The following is a 12,768-nucleotide window of genomic DNA, read 5'->3' on the forward strand; positions in this document are numbered from 1 at the left end:
AAGTTCCAGGTGTCATGAAGTGTGTGAAGTTACTATCACCAGGGAGAAGTTTCTTGGGAAACTGAAAGGTCTGAAGGTGGCTATGTCACCCAGACCAGATGGTGTACACCCCAGAGTTCTGAAAGAGGTGGCTGAAGAGACTGTGGAGGCATTAATAATGATCTTTCAAGAATCATTAGGTTCTGAAATGGTTCCAGAAGACTGAAAAATTGCAAATGTCACTCCACTCTTTAAGAAGGGAGAGAGGCAGAAGGAAGAAAACTATAGGGAAGTTAGTCTGACATCAGTGGTTGGGAAGATGTTGGAGTCAATTATTAGGATACTTGGAGGCATATGATAAAATAGACTGTAGTCAGCATGGTTTGCTCAAGGGAAAGTCTTGCCTGATAGAACTGTTGGAATTCTTTGAAGAACTAACAAGCAGGATAGACAAAGGAGAATCAGTGGATATTGTGTACTTGACTTTTCAGAAGGCCTTTGACAAGGTGCCATACATGAGGAAAGATTCTAGCATGGATAATGCAGTGGCCAATTGGCAGGAGGCAAAGAGTGGGAACAAAGGGAGCCTTTTCTGGTTGGCTGCTGGTGACTAATGGTGTTCCACAGAGGTCTGTGTTAGGACCGATCTTTTCAATAGGTTTCAATTGGTACATTTAATGTCAGAGAAATGTATACAATATACATCCTGAAATTCTTTTTCTTTGCAAGCACCCATGAAAACAGAGGAGTGCCCCAAAGAATGTATGACAGTTAGATGTCAGTTTTATGTTATATGTCAATGATTTGGATGATGGAATTGATGGCTTTGTTGCAAAGTTTGCAGATGATATGAAGATAGGTGGAGGGGCAGATCATTTTGAGGAAGTAGAGAGGATACAGAATACAGGATACAGAGGATACACAGATTAGGAAAATGGGCAAAGAAATGGCAGATGGAATACAGTGTTGGAAAGTGTATGGTCATGCATTTTGGTAGAAGAATTGAAAGGATTGACTATTTTCTAAGTGGAGAGAAAATACAAAAATCTGAGGCACAAAGGGACTCAGGAGGTCTTGTGCAGGATTCCCTCAAGGATAATTTGCAGAATGAGTCTGTGGTGAGGAAGGTAAATGCAATGTTAACATTCATTTTAAGAGGACTAGAATATAACAGCAAGGATGTAATGCTGAGACTTTATAAAGCACTGGTGAGGCCTCACTTGGGGTATTGTGAACAGTTTTGGGCCCCTTATCTTAGAAAAGATGTGCTGAAACTGGAGAGAATTCAAAGGAGGTTCACAAAATTATTCAAGTATTGAAGAGTGTTTGATGGCTCTGGGCCTGTGTTCACTGGAATTCAAAAGATGAGAAATGTCCTCATTGAAACCCATCGAATGGTGCTACAACCAGAGGACACAGCCTCAGAATATCCTTTTGGAACATAAATGAAGAGGAATTTCTTTAGTCAGAGAGTGATGGATCTGTGGAATTCTTTGTCACAGGCAGCTGTGGAAGCCAAGTCTTAATGTATATTTAAGGCAGAGGTTGATAGATTCTTGATTAGTCAGGGCATGAAGGGATACGGGGAGAAGGTAGGAGATTGTGGCTGAGAAGAAAGTTGGATCAGCCATAATGAAATGGTGAAGCAGAGTTGGTGGACCAAATGGCCTAATTCTGCTCCTATATATAATGGTCTTAGGATCATCATCAGCCGCATAAGTGAGAAAAAGATTGGCAAAAAGAGTTTAATTCATATAAGGTGTTGCATTTTGGGAAGACTTCTATATTGAATTGTGGTGTCCTAGGGAGTATTACAAAATACAGGAACCAAGGAGTACCAATACATCGTTTCCTGAAAGTGGCATCATAGGTAGGCATCAAGTCAAATCAAGTCAAGTCAAGTCAACTTTTATTGTCATTTCGACCATAACTGCTGGTACAGTGCATAGTAAAAATTAGACAACGTTTTTCAGGACCATGGTGTTACATGACACAGTACAAAAAACTAGACTGAACTAAGTAATAAAAAAAACAGAAAGCTACACTAGACTACAGACCTACACTGGACTGCATAAAGTGCACAAAAACAGTGCAGGCATTACAATAAATAATAAACAGGATAGTAGGGCAAGGTGTCAGTCCAGGCTTCGGGTATTGAGGAGTCTGATAGCTTGGGGGAAGAAACTGTTACGTAGTCTGGTCGTGAGAGACCGAATGCTTCGGAGCCTTTTCCCAGATGGCAGGAGGGAGAAGAGTTTGTATGAGGGGTGCGTGGGGTCCTTCATAATGCTGTTTCCTTTGCGGATGCAGCGTGTAGTGTAAATGTCCGTAATGGCAGGAAGGGAGACCCCGATGATCTTCTCAGCTGACCTCACTATCCGCTGCAGGGTCTTGCGATCCGAGATGGTGCAATTTCTGAATCAGGCAGTGATGCAGTTGCTCAGGATGCTCTCAATACAACCCCTGTAGAATGTGATGAGGATGGGGGGTGGGAGATGGACTTTCCTCAGCCTTCACAAAAAGTAGAGACGCTGCTGGGCTTTCTTTGCTATGGAGCTGGTGTTGAGGGACCAGGTGAGATTCTCCGTCAGGTGAACACCAAGGAATTTGGTGCTGTTTACGATCTCTACCAAGGAGCCGTCGATGTTCAGTGGGGAGTGGTTGCTCCGTGCCCTCCTGAAGTCAACAACCATCTCTTTTGTTTTGTTCACATTAAGAGACAGGTTGTTGGCTCTGCACCAGTCCTTTAGCCGCTGCACCTCCTCTCTGTAAGCTGACTTGTCGTTCTTGCTGATGAGACCCACCACAGTCGTGTCATCGGCGAACTTGATGATATGGTTTAAGCTGTGTGTTGCAGCACAGTCGTGGGTCAGCAGAGTGAACAGCAGTGGACTGAGCACACAGCCCTGGAGAGTCCCCGTGCTCAGTGTGATGGTGTTGGAGATGCTGCTCCCGATCTGGACTGACTGAGTCTCCCAGTCAGGAAGTCTAGGATCCAGTTGCAGAGGGAGGTGTGCAGGCCCAGTAGGCTCAGCTTTCCAATCAGTTTCTGAGGGATGATTGTGTTGAATGCTGAACTTTTTGTCCGGGTGGGTTAGGGCCAGGTGGAGGGTGGTGGCAATGGCGTCATCTGTTGAGCGGTTGGGACGGTACGCAAACTGCAGGGGGTCCAGTGAGGGGGACAGCAGGGTCTTGATACATCTCATGACGAGCCTCTCGAAACACTTCATGATGATGGATGTAAGTACAACGGGACGGTAATCATTTAGGCAGGACACTGAAGACTTCTTTGGCACGGGGACGATGGTGGCGGCCTTGAAGCACGTTGGAATGGTGGCGCTGCTCAGGGAGATGTTGAAGATGTCAGTGAGAACACTTGCCAGCTGGTCTGCACATCCTCTGAGCACTCTACCAGGGATGTTGTCTGGTCCAGCAGCCTTCCATGGGTTGACCCTACACAGGGTTCTTCTCACGTCGGCCACGGAGAGACACAGCACCTGGTCATTTGTAGGAGGGGTGGACTTCCTCACCGCCACGTCATTTTCCACCTCAAACCGGGCGTAGAAGTTATTCAGTGCATTTGGGAGGGAGGCATCACCTGCACAGTCAGGTGATGTCTTGTAATTGGTGATGTCCTGGATGCCCTTCCACATGCGCTGCATGTCGCCGCTGTCCTGGAAGTGACTGTGGATTAGCTGGGCATGTGCACGCTTTGCCCCTCTGATGGCTCGGGACAGTTTGGTCCTTGCTGTTGTTAGAGCTGCCTAGTCGCCTGCTCTGAAGGCGGAGTCGCGGGACCTCAGCAGCGCATGCACCTCTGTGGTCATCCATGGTTTCAGGTTGGCACGTATAGTGATGGTCTTGGACAGAGTAACATCATCAATGCATTTGCTGATGTAGCTGGTCACTGATGCTGTGTACTCTTCTAAGCTGGTAGAGTCGCCGTCGGTTGCAGCCTCCCTGAACATGTGCCAGTCAGTGTACTCAAAGCAGTCTTGAAGAGCAGAGATGGCTCCTGTTGGCCATGTTTTCACCTGCTTCTGAACATGCTGGTGAAGAAAGCCTTTGGCACATTGACTTTCATCAGAGGGAATGGAGTATAGAAGTTGGAATGTTATGCTGCAGTTTTAAAAGATGTTGGTGAGGCTGCCCTTGTGCTCAGTTTTGGTCAACCTGCTATAGGAAAGATGCCATTAAACTGGAAGTTTACGAGGATGTTGCCAGCACTTGAAGGACTGGGTAATAGGGAGAGGCTCTTCAGGCTAGGACTTTTTTCTTTGGAGTATAGGAGACTGAGGGGGCATAGATAGGATAAATGCACAGTCTTTTTTCCCAGGATTGAGGAATCAAGAACTAGATGGTGAGGTTTAAGAAGATTTAACTGGAATCTGAGAGTCAAATTTTTACAATGGAGAGGGTTTCACATATGGAATGATCTGTCAGCAGAAGTACCGTAGATTCCGGATTTTAAGCCGCTACTTTTTTCCCACATTTTGAACAGCTTTGAACTTTGCGGCCAATAATCCGAAGCGGCTAATGCATGATTTTTTTCATGCCGCCTCGTAAACATTTTGCCTCATAACAGTAGACCAATAAAATTGATGAGTAGTTCACAGAGGTCCAATGAAATTCTACGATAAATCAAGCGCACTTTCACAATTAAATTATTGTAAATCAGTCATTTGTACTCACCCTCATCAACATGGAAAACACTCGAAGCATTGTGCTGCCTACTTAGTTTAAACTATATTTGTTTTCTGTACTACATCGCGGGATGCTATGACGTCACACCCGGTTTCGCGGTGTCTTGTGGGAAAATGCCGGTTTGCGATAAACGGAAAGGAGGGGGGGAGCGCATTACGCGAGCGGCTTTGGATCTGAGCGAACTTTGCTTTTAAGTTAAAGGTGATCAATAACTTTTCCTGGTAGGCTGCAATATATATATATTTTTACCAGTCGTTAGGAGATATTGGAATGTTGTTCAGTAAAGAAGTATACGCAACGTATATTTAAAAGTAGCCGCGTACGGGCACGATTCGAAAAAAAGCATTTGCAATAGGTATTTGTTTTTGTTACCATATGGATTTAATTAAAAGTTAAAAAAATCCTCACGTGTAATATCTTTCTGTGTAAATATCTCATATTACAACGTGGGACACCTGCGGCCGAAAATCCGGTGCGGCCTAAAATCCGATGCGGCCTTTACAATTAAAACATTGATTTTATTTCTAAAATTAGAGCCAGCGGCTTTTAATCAGGTGCGCTCTGTAGTCCGGAATCTACGGTAGTTGAGGCAGTCACAGTAACAACATTTAGAAGACATTTGAATAGGAACACAGATAGGAAAGATTAAGGTATATGGGTTGAATGTGGGCAAATGGGACTAGTTTACATGGGCATCTTGTTGATATGTATGAGTTGGGCCAAACGGTCTGCTTCTATGCTGTATGACTCTACAACTCTATGAGTACAGCTTCAATAATACTCAAGAAGCTTGAATCCATGCTTGATGTGCACTCCTTCTGTCACCATTCACTCATCCTTCACACAATGACAGCAGTTTGTTTCATTTACAGGATGCTCTGTAGCAATTCACTGAAATCCAATGGACAGGTCACTCCAAACCCATGAACTCTACCCAAAGGACAAGGGGATCAAAAGCTTAGCAACATTACCAACTGTCAATTACCTTCCATGCCACACACCATCCTGACTTGGAAATATTTTGCCTTTTTTGATGCTGAGTCAAAATCCTGGAACTCCTCCCTCTCTAATAGTACGCAGTACAAGTGTCCCCTGCTTTACGAATGTTCGCTTTACGCCATTTTGCTGTTACAAAAGACGTACATTAGTACCTGTTTTCACATTACAAAGAGGATTTTCGCTTTTACGATAATTTTTCCCATATAAATTAATGGTTCTTCGCTTTACGCCATTTTGGCTTAAGAAAGGTTTCATAGGAACATTCTATCTTTGTAAGGGGGGGGTGGGGCTCCCGTATATCCACACCTCAAAGACTTCAATGAGAAAGGCAACTCACTGCTACCTTCCTGAAGGCAATCCCTGAGAAGCCCACATCCCTTCAATGAATTTTAGAAAAAGACTGTGGAGTATTGGTGGAGTATTTAGTGTGTAATTTTATTATTGTTTAACTAACATTCTCCAGCACCAATTTTTTTCCAAAGTTTTTTTTTAATCTCTTCTTTCTTGGGTAATCTCCTTAAACCTATATGGACCAATCCTTTCACTTACTGTTGAAATGCTACTGCCAGTTAGTTATTAGAGTATTACTGCAGGTACTGCCCAGCACACAAACACCCAACTTATCTACAGTCTGTCCTTACGAACTATCATTTGGAAGATCAATGGGAGGGATTTGCCTGCTGCTTCAGGGCTGCAAACAGCACCTGCTGTGTGAAAACTCGATTCATGGCCATGTTTCAGACTTGGAACCTGTTCGGACATACTCATGAACATTCATTTAACTAAACCTTACGACTTTGCAGGCCAAATGCGCTCCTCAGAATTTATTTTCCTGTCTACTATTGCATTAGAAGCAAATATGGTTACATTACACTCGATCCTTTCCCAAGTTAGCAATATCAACTGTAAATAGCTGAAGACCAAGCACTGAGCAGGACAAATTCTACAAGCTACAATTTGTCATCTTGAAAATGATTGTCTAACCTTTACATGCCCAATAATCAATAATCAATAATCTATCTAAATTGATATATTTCCCTTAACCTTGTGAGTCTTTGCTTGTGAAAATGTTTCTAGTCATGTCATTTACTAATTATCATAAATCTGTATTCTGGCAATCAGTCCTTTAGCTATTGGAAACAATTTTTATATATTCAATCTAAATTGTTCACAAATTTAAATATTTTCAATTCTCCCTGCAACCTTTTCTACTCCAAGAGAAATATTTGTAATGGAGTGCTTTGAGAAGATGGTTATAGAGTGAATCAACTTCTACCTGTAGGGAGTCTCTGTATGTCCTCCTGTGGAATGTGTGGGTTTTCTCTGGGTCCTCTAGTTTCCTCCCACAGTCCGGGTAGGTTAATTGGTCATTGTAAATTGTACCCTGATTGAGTTAGGGTTAAATCAGGGTTGTTGGGGATTGCTGGGCAGTGTGGCTCGAATGGCTGTATCTTTGAATAAAATAATCTGCTCCAATTTGTATAATCCCACAACAAGCCAACAGCAGATGCATTTCTTTGGTTCTAGACCATTTGGACAAAAGGAACGTACCATCCAAACCCATTGTCATACTTCAAGACCTGCAAATGGCACTGAACGGTGGAGCTTAGTTATGATGGCGTGAAACAGTGACTCCTTTGCTTGCCTCTTCAGAAACAGCTCCACTTCCATCTTTAATATCTCTATTTTTCCCTTTTGGGGTTCCTTTGAACACCCTGACCTGGAGTTCCATGTTGACTTCAGTTCTTTGAGGGAATGGGACCTGCTCTTTTTATGACTGGCTGTTACTCAACAAGCCAAGGATGCAGCTTATGAGCTTAGCTTGCTTTCGGAGGTCCAAGATCTCGTGGCTCTGGAGACGAGCAGATCGAAGGTTGGTGTCCTAGCAGAAGATCAGCGTGTAGTGTGAGTCGGAAGATCTCTGGCTATGTGCCCAGAGACCTGAGATCTTTGGGCACAGTGCTCAGAAAAAGCGATGCAACAGACTTAATATCGTAAATCAGTGAGCTGTTTGTTATGTCTCCCCTCTCACTGTGATACCAGAGAGAGAGCCTGTGTTATGTTGAATACTGGGTGAACGAGTAGTCTTTGGGGTACTGCAAGTCTGTGTCTTTGCTGTTGCTTTGCTGTACATTTGAGTGTTCGGTGGGGGGGGGGGTGCTGACTTTTTTTTTGCTGGTGGGGGGATTGTTGCAATGCTGCTGCATATGCGAGGGAGGGAGGGGAGCTGGGGGGTTTTGGGGTGCAAACATTTAACTGTCATTCATTCTTTGGGGGCACTCTGTTTTTGTGGATGGTTGCAAAGAAAAAGCATTTCAAGATGTATATTGTATATATTTCTCTGACATTAAATGTACCCTTGAATTGGATATTCGACTTCCTCTCAGCAGATCTCACTCAGTGAGGATTCTAAAAATATCTCCTCACCAATGACTACCAGCACAAGTGCACCTCCAAAGATCATATGCTTTGCCCCCTGCTCTACTCTTTATACACACAATTGCACATCTAAGCACAGCTCCAATGCTATCTTCAAAATTGCTGATGATTGGATGAATCAGCTTACTGCAGTGAGGTAGATCACCTGGTTAGTGTTAAAATATCGGATGACCTGTCCTGAGCCCAGCACATAGATACAATTGTAAGGAAAGCATGTCTATATCTTTACTTTCTAAGGAGGTTAAGGTATGCACTGTTGAAAGTATCCTGACTGCATCATGGTCCAGTACAGCAATTCAAATGTACAGGAATGCAAGAAGCTGCAGAGAGTAGTGGACTCTACCCAATACAATAAAGACACATACTCCAACCCCCACTGTAGTTATATACTATAACTACAGGAGGCATTACCTCAAGAAAGCAACATTTATTGTCAATCATCCCCACCATATGAGTCATGCCACATTCACTGATACCATTGTATCTGTTAGATTGCATGGGGATTGTGAGTGAACAGCCCTTTTCAAGTCCAGCCACAAATTCTCAATTGGATTGAGATCTGGACTCTGACTTGGCCACTCCAGGACACTAACTTTGTTGTTTTTAAGCCATTCCTGTCTAGTTTTGGCTTTATGCTTGGGGTCATTGTTTTGCTCAATTTCTACAACCAGCCTGCTGAATATTCACAATTACCTTCAACTCTCAATTCATGTTTGCTTGTTTCATGATCAGCATCTGTTAAGCGGCATATGTTCACACCAACACTGATAAATGGATTCTTACAATGCACAATCAAGATCAGTTTTTGCTTTACACAGTGTTTTTCTGTTTTCTATCTGTGATTCACTTGGGAATCTTCCCATGTGCCCTGTAAAATTTTCCATGTGACATCATGTTAGTGGTTGAAAAAATTTGGATTTTGGAGGATTTGCGGAATTTGGAATTTCTGATACAAGAGGTGATGATACATTGTATTATTGGACTTTTGAAGACATTCAGTAGCTTGTAAGTAACATAACTCAAACATATAGCATATAAACAGACCATTCAGCCCACCAATGCCCATGCTGACCAGTGGTCACCCATCTGAATTAATTAACATGGCTTATTGCCTTCAATGTCTTGGCAGACAAATTTCAAATGCTGTCAGTGACTTTGTTCCACTAGTCTCTCAAAGCATTTCATTTAAGGTACTCACTGCTTTCTATATCTCTTATAGGGATCTCCCCCCACCCCTCAGATCCCTATGAAAACTCTTACCTTTGATCTAAAACCTCTGTTCTCTACCTTTATTCACTTCTGATAAGGGAAAAGATTCTAGTAGTCTACCTTAACTATACCCTTCATAATTTTATATCTCTCAATGAAGTCCTCTTTTAATCTTCTCTACTCCAGGAAAAATAGAGCTAGACTCTTTAGTCACTCCAAGCAACATCTGTACCTTCTGCATTATCACATCCTATAGTGCGGTGAATGGAACTATATATGGTACTCCAGCTGGGCTCTGAAGTCTTCCATTGTTAATTTGCTGATATCTATTGCGTAATATTGAATATTAATAATATAATTGTGAAGCTCTGAGGCACATCACCGAACTCAATTTGCTCAATTCAAATGAAGTTCCACAAAGGTGTGTGTAGATTCTTTTAGAGCATAACACATACATATTTTACAATGACTACAAAATGCAATATTAATTCTGATTAATCCTTTGAAAGAATCTTCAAATCAAGCTGCAAATAAGAGATATTTTAAATAAAATTGATATAAAAAAGATCAGATATTTTCCTTTCAAACAGAATTTTAAAAATTCTTACCAACTTCACTTGTCATAGATTCCACATCAATCTCATTAGCTTTCTTCTTAGCCACTTCAGCCAGGGCCATTTCACTCTTATCCAAAGCAACATAGTAAATGTCCTTTAAGATATGAAAACAAAATCGGTTAATCTCAATCACTTAAAATTAAAGCAATAAGCTTCTTAAACAAACAAAACAGATTAAAATCACACTTTTCTAAACTATTACAAATTTAGGAAAGAGTGCTCATCAAACAGAATTATTCTCCCATTGTTAATATAGTTTAGTGGATCCAAAAATACATATGGCATAAATTTAATCTCCAGACAACAGAATTTTAAAACATTTTCTCTATGTCCATTTGATTAGGCCTTTCAATATTCAATAGGTTTCAATGAATCCCCCTTCATCTTTCTAAACTCCAATGAATACAGACAAAGAACAATCAAATGCTCCTCATACCTTCCTTGCCTTCCCAGGATCATTCATATAAACCTCTTCTAGAACCTCTCCAAAACCAGCACATCCTTCCTTGGATATGGAATCCAAAATGGCTAACAATATTCCAAATGTAGTCTGACCAATGTCTTACAAAGCCTCAACATTACATCCTTGCTTTTATATTCTAGTCCTCCTGAAATCAATGCTAACATTACATTAGCTTTCACTACTACAGACTTAGCCTACAAGTTAACCTTTAGGGAATGCTGCAATGGGACTCCCATGTCCCTTTGCATCTCTGATTTCTGAATTTGCACCGTTTCAAAAATTTATGGCCATACATTTCAGTAAAAGGCTTTATTCCTTCTATCAAACTGCAAGACCATGCACCTCCCAAAACTGTTTTAATCTATCACTTCCGTGCCCGCTCTCCTAATCTGTCCAAGTTCTTTTGTAGACTTCCTACTTCTTCAACATGACCTGTCCCTCCAACTTTCTTTGTATCACCACAAACTTAGCCATAAAGCCATCAACTCTGTTATCCAGATTATTAACATATAATGTGAGATGTAGTGGTCCCAACACTGACCCATGTGATGCAGCACTAGTCACTGGCAGCCAACCAGAAACGGCTCCCCTTTTTCTCCCCACTCTTTGCTGTCTGCCAGTCAGCCAAACCCCTATCCATGCTAAGATCTTTTTTGTAATACCATGGGCTCTTACCTTGTTTAACAGCCTCATGTGTACCACCTTCTGAACAATGTGTTCCAAGTAAACAATATGCACTGACTTGCCTTTGTCTATCCTGCCTGTTATTTCAAAGTTCAAAGTAAATTTATTATCAAAGTACATATATGTCACCATATACAACCCTGAAATTCATTTTCCTGTGCACATACTCAATAAATTTTCCAGGGTACCACCAAGGAGGCAACTTGAGTGAACAGCTCCAATGTTCTGATAATAATCGAAACAGAATCAATGAAAGACTGCTCTACTTGGATGTTCAACCAGAGTGCAGAAGATAACAAACTGTGCAAATAAAAATCTAAATAAATAATTATAATGAATAAATAAACAGTAAGTATCGAGAACATGAGATGAGGAGCTCTTGAAAGTGAGTCAATTGATTGTGGGAACATATCAATGATGGAGCAAGTGAAATTGAGTGAAGTTATCCCCTTTGGTTCAAGAACCTGGTGGCTTAAGGGTAGTAACTGTTCCTGAACATGGTGGTGTGAGTCCTGAGGCTCTTGTATCTTCTTCCTGATGGCAGCATGTCCAGGTTGGAGGAAGGCCCTGATGATGGATGCTGCTTTCCTGCAATAGCATTTCATGTAGATGTGCTCAATAGTGAGGAAGACTTCACCCATGATGGACTGGGCCATAAGCCACCAACTTTTTTAAGATTTTCTGTTCAAATGCATTGGTGTTTCCATACCAGGCTGTGATGCAGCCAGGCCAGTCAATATACTCTCCACTACAATCTATAGAAGTTGGTCAACATTTTAGATGTCATGCCAAATCTCCGCAAACTCCCAAGGAAGTAGAGGCACTGCCTGGCTTTCTACATAATTGTACTTACTTGCTGTACTCAGAACAGGTCTTCTGAAACCAAGGAATTTAAAGTTGCTCATCCTCTCCACCTCTGATCCTCCAGTGAGGACTAGCTCAGGGGCCTCTGGCTTCCTTCTCCTGCAGTTAATAATCAGCTCCTTGGTCTTGCTGACATTGAGTAAGAGGTTGTTGTAATGGCAACACTCAGCCAGATTTTCAATCTCCCTCCTATATGAAGATTCATCACCACCTTTGATTCAGGATATGAAAGTTGTGTCATCAGCAAACTTGAATATGGCATTGGAGCTATGCTTAACCACATAATCATAAGAGTAAAGTGAGCAGAGCGGGGACCAAGCACACAGCCTTCAGATGCACCAGTGCTGTTGGACATCATGGAAGAAATGTTGTTACCAATCTGAATTGACTGGGATCTGCAAGTGAGGAAATCCAGGACCCAATTACCCAAAGAGGTATAAAGGGCAAGGTCTTGAAGCATATTGGTTAATTTTGAGGGAATGAGGGTATTGAATGCTGAGCTATAGTCAATAAAGAGCATCCTGATGTAACCACCTTTGCTGTCCAGATGTTCCAGGGTTGTGTGAAAAGCCAATGAGATGGCATCTACTGTGGACCTGTTGCTCAGGTAGGCAAATTGAAGCGTATCTATAGTAATTCGTTTTTCAGACAGGAGTTGATATGCTTCATCATCAACCTCTCAAATCACTTCATCACCGTGGATGTAAGTGGGTGATAATCATTGAGGCAGGTCACCACGCACTTCTTGGGCATCGATATACTTGAAGCAGGTGGGTATCATATGGCTGAAGTGAGAGATTATAGATCTCA

General features: G+C 42.0%; 1 protein-coding gene across 4 annotated transcripts in view; it reads right to left on the reverse strand.

Annotated features, from left to right (window-relative positions):
- wdpcp (WD repeat containing planar cell polarity effector) overlaps positions 1–12,768 on the reverse strand; it is a 179,791-nt gene that overhangs the window by 59,584 nt on the left and 107,439 nt on the right. For all 4 annotated transcript variants that reach the window (XM_073051201.1, XM_073051202.1, XM_073051199.1 and 1 more), the window contains one exon: positions 9,939–10,041. In XM_073051201.1, the coding sequence (XP_072907302.1) occupies positions 9,939–10,041 (103 nt within the window). The remainder of the gene's footprint in view (positions 1–9,938; positions 10,042–12,768) is intronic.

The sequence above is a fragment of the Hemitrygon akajei genome, chromosome 7, assembly GCF_048418815.1.
Source record: "Hemitrygon akajei chromosome 7, sHemAka1.3, whole genome shotgun sequence".
NCBI lineage: Eukaryota > Metazoa > Chordata > Chondrichthyes > Myliobatiformes > Dasyatidae > Hemitrygon > Hemitrygon akajei.